The sequence below is a fragment of the Pleuronectes platessa genome, chromosome 21 (genome assembly GCF_947347685.1).
Source record: "Pleuronectes platessa chromosome 21, fPlePla1.1, whole genome shotgun sequence".
In the NCBI taxonomy this organism is placed as follows: Eukaryota; Metazoa; Chordata; class Actinopteri; order Pleuronectiformes; family Pleuronectidae; genus Pleuronectes; species Pleuronectes platessa.
The window spans coordinates 8168879-8189859 of NC_070646.1; the positions used below are offsets into that span (position 1 = coordinate 8168879).

The 20981-nt window shown below is 41.8% G+C and overlaps 1 protein-coding gene across 2 annotated transcripts in view; it reads left to right on the forward strand.

Moving 5' to 3' along the window:
* The window catches only part of dock1 (dedicator of cytokinesis 1), a 170895-nt gene that overhangs the window by 108180 nt on the left and 41734 nt on the right, over window positions 1–20981 (forward strand). For both annotated transcript variants that reach the window (XM_053413680.1, XM_053413681.1), the window contains exons 28-29: window positions 7743–7844; window positions 9556–9650. In XM_053413680.1, coding sequence (XP_053269655.1) covers window positions 7743–7844; window positions 9556–9650 — 197 coding nt within the window. The remainder of the gene's footprint in view (window positions 1–7742; window positions 7845–9555; window positions 9651–20981) is intronic.

Genomic DNA, 20981 nt, shown 5'->3' on the forward strand with positions numbered 1-20981 from the left:
AAATCACTATATGATTTTTTAACTTTATAATAAAAGGGGTTTTATGAAACCAGCTTCTTGTGTCGGTGTGACATTAACACAACTGCACCACAGTTGTGTTATTTCTCTGCCAGGCGATGACAAGTAGCCGGTTTTGACAAAGGAAGAAGCTGAGTAACGTTTATCAGGATTTGACGTTGGATCATCTCTGGGCTTGGTAATTGTTTAAGATTTGATCCCGGGTTTAATGGGGTTCATTTAATGGACAAACCTCTTGGAAGTAATGTCTACAGTACGAGGGGCAGGAAAAGGCTCTGCAGTTTTCTTTTTATTGGAACCCTCTCAGCAATCTGCTTGTGTAAGCAAAGGTTTTCACCGACGGATAAACCAGTGGCAGTGGACAAGTCACTGGAGTGATTCTCCTCCGCTATTGATTTCATTACCTCGAAGCCGAGTCCTCGGGGACACCTATTTGATGTCCTTGTCCCCTGCATGTCCCGGCACACACAGGGCTGTGGTCAAAGGAAGCTCCGGAGTCAGTTTATTCTCGATTTTTGCTGCTGGTTCTGTTTGGATTCTAAATAGATTTATATATTATGTGGTCGCTACTCTTTATGAATACACTGTCATTACTGGCTTTGGGCACAATTCTATTCACCTGTTTGTGCATTTTCCATTTTTGCCTTTTATAAAAAACTGAAAATGCAGCCATTAAAGCCATTTTCAGTGCATGGCTGAAAGCAGACCATCAAATAAAGGCAGAAAAACTCGAGAAATGGAAATCACAACATTTTAAATAATATAATAAGCAAACAAAGGTCAAGGTATATCAAAAAAACATGTTGCAGTTCCAGGTTCAAACACCACACTTTACAGACAAACTAATGTATAAATCAACACCAATTTCATCTATTGCATTACAATGATAGATTCAAGTACTTGCTTTATGTAGAGTACAGAGTTGCTCCTGATTTGACAGGACAGGAGTCCTCCTCTCATTGTCATGCGGCTCTTTCCCACTTCATCCAGCTGCCAGACTCCTGTCACAGCGCTAATTGGCGTAGAATGTGTTAGCGTTGCCTAGTGGAGCCGGAAATGATCTTCTCATTGTAATGTTGCCCCCAGTCGAGTCTGAAATTTTCTCTTTGGTCTTTTTCCGTGACTCCCCCAGCCCCAGATTAACAAATTAAACTCAAATTCCCATTTTACACATTCTACATTTCAAACTTTCATTTTAATCGTCCCGCTGTCACCGCTCGGCTTCACCGCGCCCTGAGATCCTGAGTGCACTCATCCACACTGTGCACATCAGAGTGATGATATCTGCGTGGTCCCTAATTACTATGTTGGAGACGAGCGCTGTCAATTCACTGTAGCTTACATCTCTCAGCAATCCTGAAAAAGGAAAACAAAAATGTGTGTGTGACGCAGTGCCTCCGTGCCTCCGTGCGTATTTCTGCTGACAGGCTGATATGATGCCCCAGCAAGACTCGGAGTGAGAAGTGAAGCTGAAAATGTACCACGCAGAACATGTACGTCAGCGAGAGGCTGTCCCTCTCTGCTGCAGTCCTTTGGTCTTTGCATCAAACGTGGCGTACAACAAAGCTGGCTCCGAGTCAACTCGCCCCCACAAAAACCAGCTGTTATGGTTAAAACAAAGTATTGAAGGGAAGCCCAGCACAAACATGTTTGTCATAGAACAGAATAGAGTAGAATGCCCACGATAAAACTAAGTTGCAATTCTTTGCATTCACACAAACCAGACAGCTACATCTAATATGAACCATAAAAATGTACTAAAACAGATTTGGACACTTGTTACTAATGAAAACAGTGAGATGACTTATTGTAGCTTTTTGTTTGAAGATCATACGGTCGTAGAATATACAGCAGAGTCATTAGGAATCATCCAACATGCTTCTGCTCAGTGGTTGAACCCCTCTACCTCCTCGGACACAGCTGTAGTCCTCTCAGTATTGTGTATTGGCGTTGCGGTTTAGGGCTTAAGTTGTTCTGACTGGGTTTTAGGTCAAAATTCTATAAAAGTAAGGGATGAAGTTCTCAGAAGTATATTCCCAGGATACCTGCAGTTTATTTAGAGTAGATTCGTTTTTTCTCTGATGTTTCCAAAATAGTCGAGAGGGATTTTCTGGCTCTGACCCTGTGGCCCGTCTCATAGCTCAATATTTAAAGTGGTGAAACAGTCCAGGCCGAGTGTGTTATGGCTCCAACACTTGACAAGATACACTATCTTCCTCTCGCTGCCGTCCATCCACGCCATCCGACACCTTGACCCTCTTCCTCTCCAGCGCCTGATGGCGGCTTCTCACCGGACACAGAGCTTTTCTCGTGGGAGAAAGAGGCTCAATGGAGATTCCTGTACAAATGGATGTCTCTGCTGAAGGAAATTGAATGCTTTGATGTATCAGTGTGAACGTGTTTCCTCAAGCCTGCCTAAGTTGCATGCTGTCTGAATGAGTGGCATTACAGGTCACTTTCATGGCTGGCTACCCAGGTCTTCTGCGGTTATTATTTACCGATATGTATTCTGAAGTGTTTACGCATACATCACATAGTGCATTACACCAAATGTAGCTGAAGTAGAAAATCAAGGGATCAAGGGGGTGGCCTCTAACAGGTCCTCCACTCGTCTCCGTTGGCTGACCCGCCTGCGTGCCACCATGTCGGCCTGACGCTGGAGCCAAGTGGCCTCGCGGCTGAATCCTGAAGCAGCGGCAAAGTTCGTTGGACGTGTCAGCTCTGCTCTCCTCCACGAAAAATACGGACTCAAGTAATTTTTTATTTAGTTTCTTGCTATTTCATTTTATTTGATTATTAAGAATGACATTTCAATTCATTAATAATAATAATAATAATTCATATGTAGACCTAATATTTTCCTGAACTTTTGTTCAAATGAATAAAAATGACTTAAGGTGTCTGTTGAAAGATACATCTTTCTTGTCATCATATGCTGGTATTCATTCGTTCATCATTATGTGAGAAATAGGATGTTATAATGAGTTTTCTTTGAGAAAGATAAATAGTTAATAAGTTTTACATAATATACAGTTTGTTTCTGTATTTGACAACAAATACAACATTAGAAAAGACTCATCCTTTTCAAATTTTCTTCTACTGCATTTTTATTTCCTGCGTAGGACTGTTAATGCCATTTCCTATTTTCACTCGGGATCCCCTCAGTAGATCAGCCCAGTGGAAATCTTTGAATCTCAGCCCCAACGTGTCTTTGTGCTTTCACTGGGTGACGAGGCAAATTGAAGAGAATACTAATTGTGATGCTATTGAGTGCCTCTGGTCTCCTTGCCAACAAAACCCCTGCTATCTGATATTCTAAGCTTCTCTCTTGCTCGTGAGATCTTTTCTTTTTCTTCTTTCTCAACCAAATCCTCTGTTATTCAGGAGTGCACATCACTTGTGTTTGCTTAGGAGGAGCGTCCTCATCTCACTCAGAAGAAATGGCGTGGTGCCAGTGGGGGGTTTTCTGGTGTGATTTCTGTTTTAATGAGCCAGTAAATTCACATTGCGTCAGGCCTGAAGCTGATCCAGAGGAATCAGGGGTTGTTTTGGTCCCTGTTGGTCATCACACCCCTCGTTCCTCCTCTTCCTCTGCGCTCTCCCGTGTCAGTTTTCTCTCCTCCAGAGTCCCAGTGCACATCTCTCCAGAGACTCCCATGCCTTCTCCCCACTGGCTCAATTAAAGGCTTTAAAACAATGCTCTGTTTATGGTGCAACCCCTCACAACTAGAGCAAACATCAATTTTTACCCCCGGGCTGTCAGACAACCAAAGTGAGATGAATTATCGCAGAGATGCGAGCTGGAGAGCAGTGCATGATGGATCTGGTCCCTCCCTCTAATCACCACTTTTAAACTTCCACTAAGATTCTGCCTCATTTGCCCTCGGGTAAAAAAGATTGATATGAAGGCAGGGTTTCAAAAATCTGCAGCCTCTGGACACGCTGATGGATATAAGTTGTGAAGTTCCCATTTATTTATTTGTTTAGGTCGAGAGATTGTTTCAGTAGATAAACACTCGACGTTAATGGCTGCACAATTGGAGGCTTGTGAACAGTTGACTTCGAGAGGTGCGCTCAGCATTTTGTCTCCCGTCCCTCGTGACCTTGTCTTGGAGGTCGTGAGCTTTTTCTCAGATCTCTCGTTTGGTTTTATTTTCTACCTTCATTTTTCATTCAGTTCTCAACATGGCAAACAAATATGCCCTTAGATGGCTTATTTGAATGATTGTTGTTTGTTACATCTTTGAGACAAGGTGCAACAGCATTTGTTTTGTTGATGTTAGTTATTATTAAAAAACAGAAAGGAAAACTCGTCTTCTGGGAATGGGAAAGAAAAACAACTTTGATTTTTTTATCAAGAAAACCTTTGTATTCCTGCTTATTTTCATGTTAAATACATTCCACAGTTATTCCTGTTTTCATTGATCACAAGATTTAGTTTCTGGTCGACATTGAACATTAGTCTAACAGCTGCTTACATGACTTTAAATCCTGTTGATTTCTGACGATGATTTACTACCCCCTCTTGTAATAGAGAGTTTATTCTAATAGAGTCAGCCTTCAGGTTGGAAAACAAACAAGTCACAACAGTCAGGAGGCATCACACAGACAAACTTAAAGTAATAATGAGGAGTTGTGGTGGATTCTCAAACTTCGGTTTCTTGTGTCTTTTTATTCTTTTGTATTTTTTGTTTTGGTCTTAAGTTGTTTTCGTGAGGCAGACAGCTGAAGGAGTATTTTGTTGTTATGCCTCCTCTCAGCAGCTCCTTAGCGTGCCCCCCCCCCCTGTATTCTCTGTAATACAAGTGGAGAGATGTGGAATGAGAGGACACGCTGGTCCCTGAGTTCTTCTGCTTTGCTGGTCACTGCTGCTAGACCTGCAGAGTCAGCTGTTGTGACAGTGAGGGCTATCACCCTGCATCCATTACATTGGAGCTGGAGCCCTTACCGGAGCTGAACGTTTCTATTGGCAGTCATGTCCCACACTTCTCCTTAATGCATTTTGTGTTGATAACCGCTGTGGTGTGTGTTTGTACCACACTTGGATCTGAACTGTTGCACAGTGAAAGGTCTGAATCCCGTTTTCTGTGTCTCCGGAACGACATCCAGACAGAAATATGGCCGATAGATCCCTCGCCTGTATTTAATTCTGCCATCTGGATTTGCCAGCTGATCCTACTGCCTCCAGCAGTAATCACACTTATTTGGAAACTCGCGACTCATTCATTGTCAACACGTTTCAGCAATTAATAGCAACATGGGCACATGAATGCCTGTGCTGCTGTTTGCGGTTTTGATTGAATGATGGGGGACAAGCTTCCAGGGGCTGATGCTTTTGTATTCAGTTCTTGAACCTTAGCAGGTCCCACACTGAGGCAAGGTGGGCTTTTCTTCTTCTGATCCACTCAGAGCTGAAGTTATGAAAAGAGTGTGGGATCCCCGTCAGCTCATCCACACTCCTCTGTCTTTGTGGTGAGGGGAGAGGCTGCAACAGGTGCCCCCTGCTTTGAATTCCGGTCCTCCTTGAATTCATAAATTGTATGATGCAGTTGCAGCAGCCGTTGCCTGCTCTGCGTGATAGTTAGTCCACGGGATCTGGGATGTGCTCAACATCCTACAACTTGCTGCCTTCTCTACAGAACTATGCGTTAAATCATCCAACCAAGACTAAAACCAAATTTACTTTTAAATCCAGTTATCATCTTAACGGTGCAGTTTAATGAAATAGTTTTATGGTAAGTGATGGTTATTTTTGTTATTTCTTTTAAGAGATCACTATTATAGACTTTTACTGAGTGATAGTTTTCCTTCAGCCCCCGAATCACCAAAGCCTCCCCTGCTCTGAGTGATCTGAAGCTCGGATGACACACATGAATAACAGAGGTTTGCACTAGTGATTGTTCTGGTCACCTTTGCATGATTATCATTGATGTGGTATACATCATTGCCATATATATAATAAAAGCAATAATGCCTGAAAACAATAAGGCAATGACCACCAGCTCGTCATTGAAACATTCAGAATTTGAGAGGGATGGAGAGAGGTGTCAGGTGATGTGCGTGTGTGAGCTCAGCATCCTTTCTGCTCTGCTGTGTTTTTGGTGGGTCAGGCCTAATTAAAGCTCAAGGAGAGGCTCTCCAGCGAAAGCCTTGTGAGGATTAAACAACATAAAGCAGGGGAGTTATATTCCTCGGAGGCAGCCGCACGACCAGAGTCCTCACTTCACCAAGGTAGTCGAAGATTAAAGTCCCAACCTGGGGTTCGCTCCCGTGATTAGTTACGAATGATCCGTTTTGTTAAAAATGGGGTGAGCCTAATTGTAACCACATCTCACTGCAGCTAAAAACATGTCCACTCATTGGTGCAGCTGCTTTTGTTTAGCGACAGATGCTTACTGTCAAATATTTAAATAAAAATGGTAACAATATAATTAAAATGCAAAATCTTCCTTTTTGTTCTTCCCTTGACATATCCTCTCATGGGCCTTTGCTTTTATTAGCTCCTCTAGTTGAAGATGCATGTTGTGAGCTGTAGAAAAGGTCAGACTGAATCCGGCAATATGAAGCTTACCTCAGTCGTTTTTTTGATATGGAGATAGTCTCCTTTTAATGCTAATGCATCTGAATGCTTATCACACGCTAGTCTTATTAATCTGCATGTGCTGTCATGCCTTCTTTGACAAAGCAGTTAATTACCTTCTCTTATCTCTGCTGCATTTCCTATGATCAGCTCGTTGAGGGAAAACAGTGTTGGTGCAGCATCGAAAGTCCAGTAAAGATATTCCATGCCCTTATTCCTCAAAAGTGTTTGTGCAAATTCAAGTACTCGTTTTGGTTTATGTTTTATTATCTTTGCCTTTTTTTCTCTCTCTTCATTTGAGTATATATATATATATGTATATATATATATATGTATATATGTATATTTTATTTACATATGCTCCTTTTCTTTGTAACGTATAAGCTGCCCACATTTCCCTCAGGATCTATACATTATAAATTTTTCCCTCAATCCATTCCTGTGAGTTTCCATTATGTCAACATGAAACTGTGAGAGCTCTACTCTGTGACAGTAATGGTCCAAGAAGACTCGTCTGAAGTATCTTTCAGTCGAGCCTCTTTCAAACAACACACGGTTTTCTGCCTGATTTTCTAGTTGCCAGCATGTGTTGAAAGCTGCTGACAAAAACCACAGGTCGGAGACAAATCGGCAGTCAGTCAAAAAGTATGACCTCAAAATCACCAAGTCATGCGGTGTGAGCTGCACATCAGCGATCTGACGACCTGAGAGAACAGTTCTTTTCGTCAGCATGTCCTGGCTCACACACACCACCTCCATGACACCACCAGCATCAGCCGCAGCCGCTCTCCACCCAACCTACCACAAATTGGCCTCCCTCCCCAGCTGTCCGCAGCACATGCACAGAGTGCTAACCAGAGGCAGAAAAAGCGCACTGCGTAGTATAGCCGGCACTTTCGGGACCCAAAAGGAATTGTAATCAGTAGAGACAAAGAACTGTGGAGTGGAGGGCGGTAGGTTAATGAGATCAGTCACTGACTGAGGGCGCTTACCTTTTCCAACCTGGGAGGCCGTGCCTGCTTTAAGTACTCCCATCCAATCAACTCGGCCGGTCGCTATCCATCAAAATCACAGATGCCGAGTCAGTCTGTCCTCAGCCTTCAATTTGAACTTGATATTGAATGTTCCTCTTTCTCTTCTCCAGGGGAGCTTTGTGGCCAGCATGACGGCCACGTTGAGGCAGATGGACGACTATCATTACACTCATCTGATCAACACCTTTGGCAAGATAAGGAGTGATGTAGTGGTGAGTACACCTCGTCACTGTGTCGATGTCTGCCACGTGGGACTTTGTCAAGTCATCAACTCTTAAATACTGATATAAACTCAATCAGAAGTTGGATTAGATCCGTGACAAAATGGGTTTTCCTTCACAAAAAAGCATGAAATGAAATTCCTGTTAGTCCGTCCTATCCAGCTGCTATTTGTTCCGCCTGCTCTTGATGGTAGTAAGTCCCGAGGGAGGGTGTGGTGGAGGGAAAAATTCTCATTGATGCTGTGGATTTAAGCTCTGTATAATTCTTCCCTTCAAGCAGCATTTCTCTAGCATCTGCTGCCAGATTAGCATTATATAACTCTACTCTGACAAGTGGGGATTTCCCTCTGTTTGCATTCACCCCAACTCTGTTTGCTTTTAAGCTTTATTGGATAGACAAAATCGAATTCCCATAACAGGTAAAGCCGTATGAAATCCAAATAGCAGATTTCTTTTGTTGTATGGTTAAGGTTCTTTCTGCCGTTATTCTGTTTAGTATGAATTGAACAAGTTTCCGTGGAGGAATTAATAATATTTCTTTCCAGGTGACAGTTAATAAAAATAAACACGGATTGCAGCTTCATGATTGAACACGGAGCTTGTTTGCGGCTGCCTGTCTAGATCCCATAGTGAGATAAACGATCACTGTGATGAAGCCGGGTCTTTGCACAAATTTATTGTCTCTCAAACGGGTCTGGGCCACATCCACTTTTCATAACTGGCCGTCGCCCAAAGGACTTTGTTGCATTGCAGGTTTTCTCTAAACACGTCACCACAAAAATAAAAAAAATTAAATGTATATATTCAGGGGGAGACCCAGGAGTGAACATCTTCAGTCAAAAATAGGTTGTACATGAATATTTATGTTCCAGGTATTTAGCTGGCACTGGCACTATAGAAGGCTATTGTGGAAAGAAGTAACTTCAAGGGTTAAACAAAACTGCATCGATGAAAGATGTAAGAATGTACCTTTGTGTCCCCAGAGAAAAAAGTTCCAGTGAGAGAATTTGAAGCTGTGCTGCAGCAGAGAAGGGAGCTGAGCATCTATTAGTGGAATAACCGAACCTAGTTATCAAGTTGTCACGTTACGCTTAACACCTGATAATTATGTGCCCTGTTAATGTTATCTAACTATCACATGAAATAGTGTTCCCGTGAGAAGTAAGACGGTTGTAATCTCATTGGAGGGCTCCCTCGGCTCATTGAAATCATTAAAATGTTGAGAATTCGACAACAAAATAAGGCTCTGAACGTTTTCGGAGATAAAATCAGTGTTTGAAGTCTTATATTTAGTGCAAGAATAGAAATGGAACATCTCTCAGCCCACAAATTCATAAACTTTCTTAGTTTTTTAACGATTATTAAACTTGATCTGTCTCTCAAACTCTGCTGTGCTGGGTCCTTTTTAATGTGAGGGAACCCAGCCTTGAAAGTCCTTGAAAAGTCCTTGAAGTTGATGTGGAAGAAGTTGTGGGAACCTTTGCCACTCATGTATATGAGATTTAAAAACAAACTGGATTATTGGTCTCAAGTGCCACGCACAGGATGGGAAATACACGACCCACCTTGACCGTAAAAAACTAATCTAAAAGCCGTGTCTGCCTGAAAGCCACAAACTCAAACAGTTCTTTTCCGATTGCTCTTATCTTTGAGTCGGGAATAATAACCGATTTCATTTTGAAAAACTTTCTCTCTCTTGCAGGACTTCCTAATGGAAACATTTATCATGTTTAAAGATCTCATCGGGAAAAATGTCTACCCCTCCGACTGGGTCATAATGAACATGATGCAAAATAAGTAAGTACAACCCTGCTGGACACAAACGCACACACACACAAAGGCACACAAATCACGCTGCTTTAAACTCCCCACACTGTTGTTGCTAGGGAACAGCAGTCAGAAATGGGTAAGGTTATTTTCTAATGTTTTTCTCTCCATGCAAATATCGGCACAAGGCCTCAGCGGTGTACCAATCAGATGAGCAGTCAGTGCAGATGCAAACAATCACATGAATTATAGATGCTAAATTATATGCTGCTTCTTAAGCCCCAAAACTTTGTCTCTCTGCGTCTCGTTACTTTGTCGCTGGTTGTGCTGCAGTGGCCCTCTGTTTTATTCATGTGAACCTTGCCCGATTCCTTTTATTTCTTGTCGAAAATATAAAAAAGAGATGAAATGTGCTTTGCGGTTTATGAGGTAAGTCAAGAGCCCTGCTTTTGTGCGATGCTTCGGAGGAAGTTAGAACCAAAAACTTACTTAAAGGCTCTTATGTGATTTTCTTCTAGTTCTGTTGTTATAAAACAGCAAGGCAGCTGTCAGATGAAAACCCTGAAGTCACTTCCCGACAACAAAGAAGGAAAACTGTCTCTTCCTCACCAGTATCCATGCATTTTTACACTGTTGCCAAAAACCAACAGTCACTGTGAAATGACATTATGGATTCATTATTGCACTTGTATAACAATGTCCCACTCAGGATGGGTTGTTTAAAAGGAAAAAAAGGAACCAATAGATATATCATTTTCAGCATCTAGTGCCTACACTACCCACAATGCAACTTGGCCAGCAGCAGTTTGGTCAGGGATGAGGTATGTTATGCTAGTGGTCGGCTAATGTCTCCATGCTTCACTTCTTTCCAACTCCACCCTCCTGGTGAAATCACTTGATGTGATTTGTAAAATTCTGGGCAGCTCCCCATCACTCAAAAGCTTTGAGAAAACTTCTTTCAATAGCAGCACTATACTTCCCTAGACTTGTAAACAGACTTTGATGTGTAAAATCAACTTTAATGAAAGAATGAAAAAGGAAATCAATAAAGAAAAGCCAAATCGAAATAACAAGGATTTTAACATTTAACAACCAAGTACCTGGAGCTGTGTGTGTTCAAGCGCAGATTCAAAGTGTCCACTTCCACTATGTGGACATCTCATAGATGCAGCCCGTAGTAAACTCTGATCACTCTGACTCGCTGCCCATTCTTCCCTGAATCATTCCAGCATCATCGCCAGCCAGGATATTTGAGTAGAGATTACAATGCTGTTCAATTTTGGATCCTTTTCCTTCGGCGGCCCATTTGATTGCAAGCTGAGTTCCCAGCAATTCATTCTCAGGTCATGTTTTGTAGAATATGAAATGTTTTGCTTTTGGACTCGTAGACTGCCTGTCCCCCGTTCCTCAGCAGAGCCATTCCCCAGTTGAACCTTTTGTCTGCTTGCACTTGTTTGTGACAACCATGAGATTGATTATGCATTCTGCTCTGCATTCAGACACTTGTTGGAGTTGAAACATTGTTCTACTCCGTGAAAAATAAGGCTGTCAAAGTCTGACTCCTCACAGACGGCTCGTGCTTGAGCCCGTTTGAATACCGCAGGTGTCGGATTCGCGGCAAATTAGCAAAACTCCTCCATTTGTGAGCATCCGTCAAAGTGTGTCTGATCGGTTGTTTCCCGCTTCCCACAGTGGGAACCCAAGGTGACACATTCATTCATCTATAGAGAGAGCTATAAATGTGTGGCATTAACAATCTAAGAGCATAGGAGGGTAGGAGCATGCATCATACTCTTAAGCTGCCACAGCGCAGGAGACTGATTGAATTCACGGCCGCCTATGCACACTTATAAGTGTCACATTTCAGAGGTGGCAGCATTTAAGTGGGACCACCAATTCACCTCACAATTTATCTATATGTCTAAAGGTTTGTTATATTCAGTTTAATGTGGGGGGGAGATGAACTCAAAACAAAATGAAAATGTACATGTTTTTGCGACTATGATTGGATTTTGCCAATTTGCACATTCAGTAGATACCATCATCATTTAACACAAGTCAAACACGGCTCTCCTTTTAGCCTCGGTTTGGTCTCACCCAACTACTGACAAAACCTGAATCTGAGTGCACTAAAGGCTTGGTTGTTTTTGAAGATGGGTTATTGGGAGAGAGCGGTGAAGCCAATCCATACAAACTAGAGCGTGTACCACTGCCCAGACCCAAGTCCTCTTAAATTCAATCAAGCCGAACCAAATTGCACATACTCCGACATCCGTTCCTTGTTTTTCTTTTCGAGGTACATTATTATAACCTGGCAAATTGTTGAAATTGTCGTACGAAAAGAAAAATCCTGTCTGGATACAGTCAAAATTTAATGGGCTCTTTTTTGTCTCATGTCACATCCTTCCACAGAGTTTCGTGGAAATCCTTTAAGTAGTTATTTTCTATTTCTATTACCTAATATTCTATACCTCCTAAGCATATTAGTAATGACGCATTGTTAAAATATGTTTGGAAGTCCAATAAAGCATATTTGAGTCGCTCCTACACAGTGTCCTGTCTCCGGGAAAACCCCACACGCACATATCACCATCCATGTCACCGGCGGACACTTCTTTCATGTCTGCTCATTACGACAGCCCCGCTAATGAGACGGGCAGCAGCGGCGGCAGCCATCGTTTCCTCCCACTCCTTCTTCTCCAGCCGTTGCCTCCCACTTCCTGCAGGTTGTAAACTGATTTATGGGCTCTAATTGCCTGGTGGACAGCGGCATCAGCCTGGTTAGCCGCCGACCGCCATTTCCCCCCCATGCCAAACGGGGGCCTAATAGTGACAACTAGTTGGCAGCGGAGACAGAGTGACACTCGTTCACAGAGACGAAGGGGAAGCTTGCTTGCTAAGGTTACGGTTGGTGGACAGCTTTATTACACGCCCTCTGACACAGATGTCTTAGGTAATATAGATCTTGTTTGGTGAACATAGCAGGATAAATTGCTCAAGGTTGTCTTCATCCAGACATGTCCAGGCGTATGTACATCATGCAGTGAGGATCCTGGTACCACTCTTTAGCTGGTATCATCTAAAAGACGAGATTAAGTTTTCATGTTTTAGCATTCTAGCCGCATTTTTCTCTGACTTCTGTAAATTTAATTTTTTTTCACTTTTTAAGCAACAGTTTAAGCTTCTTTTTTAATGTTGGAATTGCAGATGTGGCGGCCGATTGGATTTTAATTATTGCCTTTTTAAAGGTTCAAGTGCCCCATAGCTAAACCTTGATTTCTGTTATAGAGCGTTTACTGAATTAACTCAACTTGAAATTTGCTTAAATGCAATAGTCTCCGTTTTTTCTCTCTCTCAAGGGATGAAAAACCTTACATCACAATCTTTCACAAGACAACAGCTGCTGGCTGCTTTGTACAGTCAGCTTAATGGGCTCCCTCCCAGATTTGCAGAGTAAACTTTTCAAACTTACAGCTCTGCACTCTTCAGACTTACAGCCCGAGATATGCTGAATCACTGCGTGTGTTGTATCTAGTGCAGAGATCATCATAAATAGGACCAATGTTCACTGGTTATTTTCTTCTTCTTTCAGTCAGAAGGTGAAACAATGAATGTTTAGATTTAACAGAGCTGATCCAGGAACTTCTTCTCATCACCTTGTTTAACATTGGAAGATGTCTTTTGATATTTGGACAGATTCCCTGAGGAGTAATGCTTGGATCCATCTAATCATTTATAGAATTTTGTTTGTTCAGGATAACTTTATTTTGGTTATTTGATATTACAGAACTTTGTGTAGTGTAACCATTAAGTGGACTGATATCGATGAATGTGTGCAGTGTGGTGCAGCTTGGTTGAATTTAAGGGGACTGTTGGACCACGGTAGTGATAAGTGCCATTGTAGTTTCATTAACGGGCTACAGATCATAACATACTCTTATTTGTTGTTGTTGTTGTTCATGCCTGGCTGGCTCTCTGATCAAACTTCTAATTAATTAGATCATCCGATGGCCTTCTTACTATCATTTCCTCAAATAACACCCAAAGTCTCTCGCAGAGCTGTGGAAATGTGTAAGAATAGTAGATGACTAATGGGGGGGGGGGGGGTTCCCTGCTTGGTAGATGAAAAGATGAAAGCCCAGACAAGCTGAAGAAGCAGTTCTTTAACACGGTGACCATGTCATCAGTCCCTCACAGGCTCATTAGGAGACGGTTTCTGGAGCTGGTTTGCTGTTCTCTCCGTGACCAAACTAGGACCTGGAGGGCAGGTCTGGAAGGAGGAAGGACTTAAAGAGAGAGGGAGAAGAAACGGGCAAGGAAGTCGTTATATTGTTTGTCAACATATAACCCACCACCGGCCAAGTTAAAAATAACAGTGCCTTTAGGCTTACAGCTATCTGATTTGATGATCCTCGCTTAAGGAGAGTCCTGTCCTAAGAATGCTGGTTTTAAACATAACAACTCCATTTTTTGTAAATTTAGGACAAATGACCTTGTCCTCGCTGCTCTGTAGCAACAGAAACTGGTTTTCCATTTCGGTGTTCTGGTCGAGCTACACTGACCTTGATTAAACAGGTGAGCAACTGTGGTGGTTCAGCTTGAGGGTTCTGTGGACTTTACGGTTTCAGAAAGAAAACTGCAACGAGCATCACCACAGGTCAAGTAGACTATTCCAAACAGGGATATTCAGAATGTGTTATGTATAAGCTATTATGAACCTTCAGTTATTAAATCAGAATCGGAATATGTGCTTTATAGCTACATACAGTACTAATACAGGGGTTTGTCCCAACGGATCCGTTCACAGTGTCAGTGCCTCTCGAGTCGCAGGCCTCTGGTATTATGAGGTGAAAAAGGCAAGTTTGACCTTTACATGACTTCCTGACTATGTTGCTCCGGTGACATTTTGTCTGCTCCCTGTCTCGTTGTGCGGATTGTGTCTGGAAGTTGGAGCCCTGATCGGCAATTCTGCATGAACGAGATTAAGAGACGCGGCCCCCACAGAGGAACCATAGGAGAGTCATTAAACATGGCTGGTGACATAGCACTGCACTGTATCATCGGGCGCGAGGTTGTGTCTGTTTGTCAACATGCCAGCGTTGGGCAGAAGTTATGAGTTAATCCTCCGTCTCCAATGTAAATGCCTGACACCACTTTTGTCAACGACTCTGCGTGTGCCACTTTGAGTTTGTGCTAATGTCTGTCACTGCAGTTTGTGATCACAGCGTGTGTACGTTGACCTTTAAATGGTGGCCCCCAGAAGAGCAACAACATCCAATGTGATATCTGTCAACATGGTTATTTCTCACAGTCATTATCAAAATGCAGTAGGGCAGCTGACTGTACAAGTAAAATGTCCTTCCACATTGTAGTACTTAGATAATTTACTACTGTAAAGGAAGTAAAACCACCATGTTTATATGCTCTAAAGCTATTTTCAGACATTCCTCATATGCTTTTCACATATGAGGAATGTAACAGAAGATTGTCTGGAACTGAGGCATTCACAAAAACAGGAACATGTCTGGAACATTCAGCCGAGGGGTTCATCACGTGTTTTTGTTTTCAACACATTGTCACTGGTGGTGACCCTCATTATGAAAAAAATCGTGAATCTTATTATATTTGCAAGTGGACATTTTCATCGGTATATTCTTCCAATTTTGCTTATTAGTAAGGTCATCAACAGCCTCTTGCTTGCTGGGAATTTACTGGAAACTCTCACATGGGCTAACGCAGACATTTTCCAGATATTTTCCAGATACGCTCATCGGGAAACTTAGGGAAGATGTCCATAGCAATTGACCCTGACATTTGGGTTCTCACATACAGCAACTCTTGAAATTGTATTCATATCAAAGTGTTATTTTTACAGAATTCCCCCAGTGTATTAAATTTGAATAATATTGCTGGTGTGTTTGTTTAGCACTACTTCTCAGTGTGTTTATAAAAGTACATAAAAAGGGAAATTGAATACCACAACTTTGTTCAGAATGTTCCACCTCTGTTTTGGAGATCATTCAGACTTTTTATTTTCTTGTCATTTACCTGGTATTAAATAAGGATCCACTTATTACACTGAGGCAGACGCTTCACTGGAGACCCAGTGAATGTTCTGCAGCTGATTTCTGTCTCTCCTCTCTGCACAGAACCAACATGTTTGCAGTACACTGAATGAATTCTCCTTTCACTTTGATAACCAAATTACCTCCGTCTTCAGATCAGCTGCGTGTCAAACAAATGGCCCCATTTCGCATCTACATATCAGATGTGTATTTAATTTGGCACTCAAACCAGAATTGATGCACACTGGAATGAACAGTGACTGAAAGGGTAACCACGCTGTGATTGCCAGTCTGCTAATTTGCCCGGGCCCCGTATATTCATCTCTAATGCACTGATGTTAAGTGCTATCACGAGTATGAAGCCACGTCAACAGTCTCACTGTATCATCACAGCTTCGTCAGAAAGATTTTAAAGGGGAAAAAAACATTAAAAGTTTAAGTTATTGACTGTTATAGTATTTTTTATTACTTCACAATTCATGTGATACCCTTGAATATACCTCATAACTCAAACAGAGCTTCGACAGCCCTCTTGACTCCAGTGTGGAGTTTTCTTCCCCCCCTTCTTGCTAGTATTTGGAGTTGTGTCTAAATCTGCCCCGCGCTGCCTCATTAGTAATCTGTTCACCTCTTCAGAAACTTTTGGCTTGGAGGAAAAGCAGCCTTTGCTGTCATTGTTAAACCTCAGATCTCTCCGTGTTTATAGGCCGGTGAAGGCAAGCGGGCTTCAGCTCTGACAATGGCTTCACACTGCCTGGTGCTGCCAAGTGAAAGGGACTGCAGCTCTTTTTTTCTCACAGTGTTCTCATGACAGACGAGGGATCATTGGTCGCTGGGTTCTGGCTGCAGTCCGATCTCTTCCATTGTCATTTGATTCAGTCTCACAGACAAATGATATATGTCCCTCCACATATATCTACAGTAACCTTTTAACCATTCTCTGTCATTAGTTCAGTCTTTAGAAAAACAAAGCAAAAATAATGATTCACCAAAGAAATATAACTCTCTCTTTAAGACGCCACTGGTTGCAAAAGAGCGCACGAAAAGGGCCCTCCTTCTCACGTGATTTATTACTTCTTTAAACATTTTCATACAGAGTTCATTAGTTTTAAGTTTTCTTCAAATAGCTTAATGCTCATTTAGAAAATTATGGTCCCATTTAAAGTCAAATAGGCGATAAAGCAGGGTATGCATTGGTGCGTGGATAACATCTCATCGACAGAAAGTACTGTCCAACAGCTACAGGATGCTAATGCGAGTTCCAAGCCAGGCTCCACCCCCCTCCTCCAAATATGGCTACTTCTGGCTTCAAAATACCAAGACAATATGTCAAACTAGAGACTTCAAAACAGTTCACAAACCAATGACTGAGGTCATGGTCCAGCCAATTTGTATGATTTCCCAGCTTAATTATATTACTTGGTGAAATATAACTTGACCGTTACAACAGCCTGATAAACTCCAACAAGTCAATGCCGTGTTTCAGCTCACTCCCCCATTCAACACTCCCTATTCATTATCTAAAGGACATAATGAATTTCAGCTTTATGATAAAAGATTTGTTTTTCCTATTAATTCTGAATCTATTTTGGTCCCATCATTACAGCTTTGTGTGAGAGCTCTTTTGGGTTGAGTGCTAAAGTGAGGAGTTCTTTCCCGCTCCGTGTGAATGGAGAACATGACCAGACGAGAGCAGTTCTTTGACTCACTCCAGTTATATTTGTGAGCCATTAGAGCTTCTCTATGGTGTACCTCATATTCTTACAGTCTTGGAAACCCATTATTAACGCTATATAGATTTACTGTAGGTAAAATTCATTTGGGTTACAAGTGTGTCAACAAACAAATGGATCTATTATTAGATCAGGTAATCTAATTTAATAAATAGCTCTGATAGCGAAGATTTTTTGACCTCACCTTATCTCTGAGCACAGGCACATTCAGGAGTAGCATGCAAATAGATTGCGATCATTATCGAAGTATGCTCTCTGCACTCAATTAGCAAGTATGATCTGCTGATAATGTCTTATTAGCATAGATGCTATAGTCGTCTTCGTTGGGATCACCTGACGGAGCTCAAGCGTGTGCACCATGGCAGCAGGAAATTAGTTGATTATTTTTTTTCCCCGAAGCAACAAGGGTGTTAAAATCAACTCCTCTTGTTTTCTCTGCTGAGATGTAAATGTGCCGCACGCCCATCAATCTACGGTAATGGGGCAATTTTTCTGCCACTGACAGTTTTGCGGAGCATATTTATCATAATGATGCCACATGCATGGCGTAGGAGGTGCTATGCTGCTCCTACTGTTGACTAATTAAAAAGTTAAAGCATCGCAATTGTAAGTTTCCATCTCCTTAAGCAGGACATCGGGAAGCTGGGTGATTTCTGGAGGTGATATTAAGCACCGGGCCGGTTGTTCTTATGAATTACATTCACAGAAATGCTTGATTTCTTGGTGTGAAGCTGTAAAACAAACACTGACTCTATCGGATATGTCTTTGATCACGTTTATAGTTGCTGATTAAAGTTTTGTCTCTGGTTGTAATGGGGTTGTAAAGAACTGTTTGTCATCTTCATCCCTTTTTACATCCGGACATCTTTCCCGTCTGCGGTGTAATGGCCGGCCATCACAGACTTTGCGATGCAGCCAAGTTTCTTCCCCCTCTGGCATTTTGTGCCGTCATTAATGAAAGATTAAAAGAGAAGTGAAACCGCAGACTGTATAATACGCAGTTAATGTTGACCATAAGTTCCCTTGATTCACACTCATTGCTGTTTCTGTGCAGAATACTCCCGGAATATGTCAATATATTGATTAACTACATAATATACAGTAAATGGGTATTTTTAAGCCCTAATTCAAATAAAGACTGGGAGCGTATGTTGGTATATCACATTTATTTTAAGACTACACTTCCTATAAACTACTTTTTAAGACCACGTTAAGAAAACAATTTTCAAGAGTTCAAGACACACGCTCTGGATGCTTTTAATCTAGTTTCAAATGGCCTCTTTGGAGCTTCTTAGTCAGAGCCCACTGTGAGGGAGAGGATATTCTATTTTCATCTGCCTCATTACGTTTTTTCACTTTAATTAATGGCAGGATGTGCTCACAGAGGAACCGTCCTGTCTGTTCGTTAAATCCCATTATACGTCTTCACTCAGGCAGACTGCCGGCTTCAAATAGGCTTTCATTTACTTGAGTTTGGATCACCGTCCGACGCGAAACATGAGAAATAGACACACGGGGAAACACATTATGCAAAACATGTCACACTAGTGCGCGGCCAGAGCACAGGAGATTTCATCTGCCAGGGTCGTCAGCTGATTATAGAAGAAGCCCGAAGGACATGAGATGGCCGATTACAGCTGCATTTGACCTGTTGAGTCGTATTTAGCCGGAAGCTGTGAGGAGTATTGATCTCGCTCCTCTCCTCACTGTGTGACCCAGCAGCAGGAACTCTATGTTACCGTTTTGGATTATAAGGTGAACCGATCAAATCCCATCTATTACATGCAACATTAATATAAGGCTCATCCTCTTCTATAACTATTGACTTTTTACTGGAAATTTCAGTTTTTTAAGGACAGAATTGGATTAAGTTCTTGTGTCCCAATGCACCTAATGTTGTTGTGTTTCCTGCTGCAAGAATCAATATCTTTTCCCTGCTCCACAAAATGTTTGAAGCACAGAGTGTTTGTGCTTATTTTCACTTGACTTTTTGTTTCGCTCATATTTGACACGAGTTGTGGTTTATTTATCTATTTATTGGTATTTCGAAGAACGCAAACGTTGTCAAGGAGAATTTGAGATCAAATCTATTATCTTGTCCGGAAAACTATTTCATGTCATTTTTTAATATGAGGCAGTCTCTAGTGTAAATAAGATTGATTTTCTAATATATTAATTAAATGTTTTTCTAGGCTCAAACCTTCTGGAGCTTGTGAAATTAATATATTGCCCATTATTAGTTGACAAATATTGTCATCATAATTATTGATTTGGCAGTAGAATGACATGAAAAAACTATATTTGGTATGGAGCTGTGGTCAGAATCCCTATTAACACCCCATAATCCAGATAAATCAGATGGTTTAGTTGGGATGACATCACTGTCAGAAAGCCGGCATAGAATTTATATCTTTCATAACAAAGATTTGATATTCTAGTCACTCATAATTCAGTCATTATCATATTTTAAAGAACCAGCCCAAGAGGGGTTCCCATCGACACCCCACCTGCTCTGCTCTGGTCTAGGTGCTCCTCAATGCTTGGAGGCACGAGGGTGAACCCAGGGATATTGAGTTGGTTGCAATATGCAGCCTCACTGGCCGCTGTCATTAAACCCCACACACTGATACCTTACCTCAGTTTTCTCCGACAGTACATTAGGGAACAGAGTCGGCACAAATCGGTATCCGTCTTCATAAAGACGCATACGTATGTCCTTAATGAGATTCGCAGATTCATTTGTTGCCACAGGAGCTGCAAGAGACGCAAGATATGTTGCTTCGTCTTGGGAAGCTGTTCCAGTGATGTCCCTTCATTACACACTGGTTTTACTCGGTTACCTGGACAACCTCTTTATGAATCCCAGAGTGGATATGGGCTCTTGCAGGCAGAGTAAATGAGATTCATTTAAAGTTAAAGGAGAAATGATGGTTTTTCAGTTTTTCTCTCCAGTGTGTTATATGGGTTTTTATGCATGTACAGGGTTTGCAAATTTCTGAACATTAAAGCATGTAAACCTTTTTCCAGTAATAACCAAAAGCTCAAGTTTTCAAGACACCTAGTATGAGTAACTGCTCTTCCATCAGCCAATAGTCTGATGGAAGAGCCTAATAGTCACCTGATAATCAAACAGTATATAAACTGAGAAATGATGAGCCTCATATACTGAGCAGAAGTATTTCTTAGCCAGAAAAGTGCAGTGGCTGGAAACGTAAGTGCAGTTTTAAGCGTATCAACCAAACTGGCAGGTTCACCGCTGCAGAAAATTGAGTGAGCTGTGCAGAGGGGGAGCCTGAGCTCACGCAGACTGGCTGGTGGTAATAGGTCGCCTGAGTGCTTAGTAGATGGGGGGGGGGGGGGGTTCTCCCACTCTGAGGACAGAGAGCCTGAGCTAATGGCTTATCCAAAGGTGTTCAATGACACTTAACCTTTTTTCAGCGAAAGATTAAGTTTACTCTTAATAAAGTAAGTATCGCATATCGGCCCTGGACAGCATTTAGTCAGCAATGGAGATTAATGAGGGACAAAAGTATTGCATAGCTTTAAAATACCTCGGCTCCCGC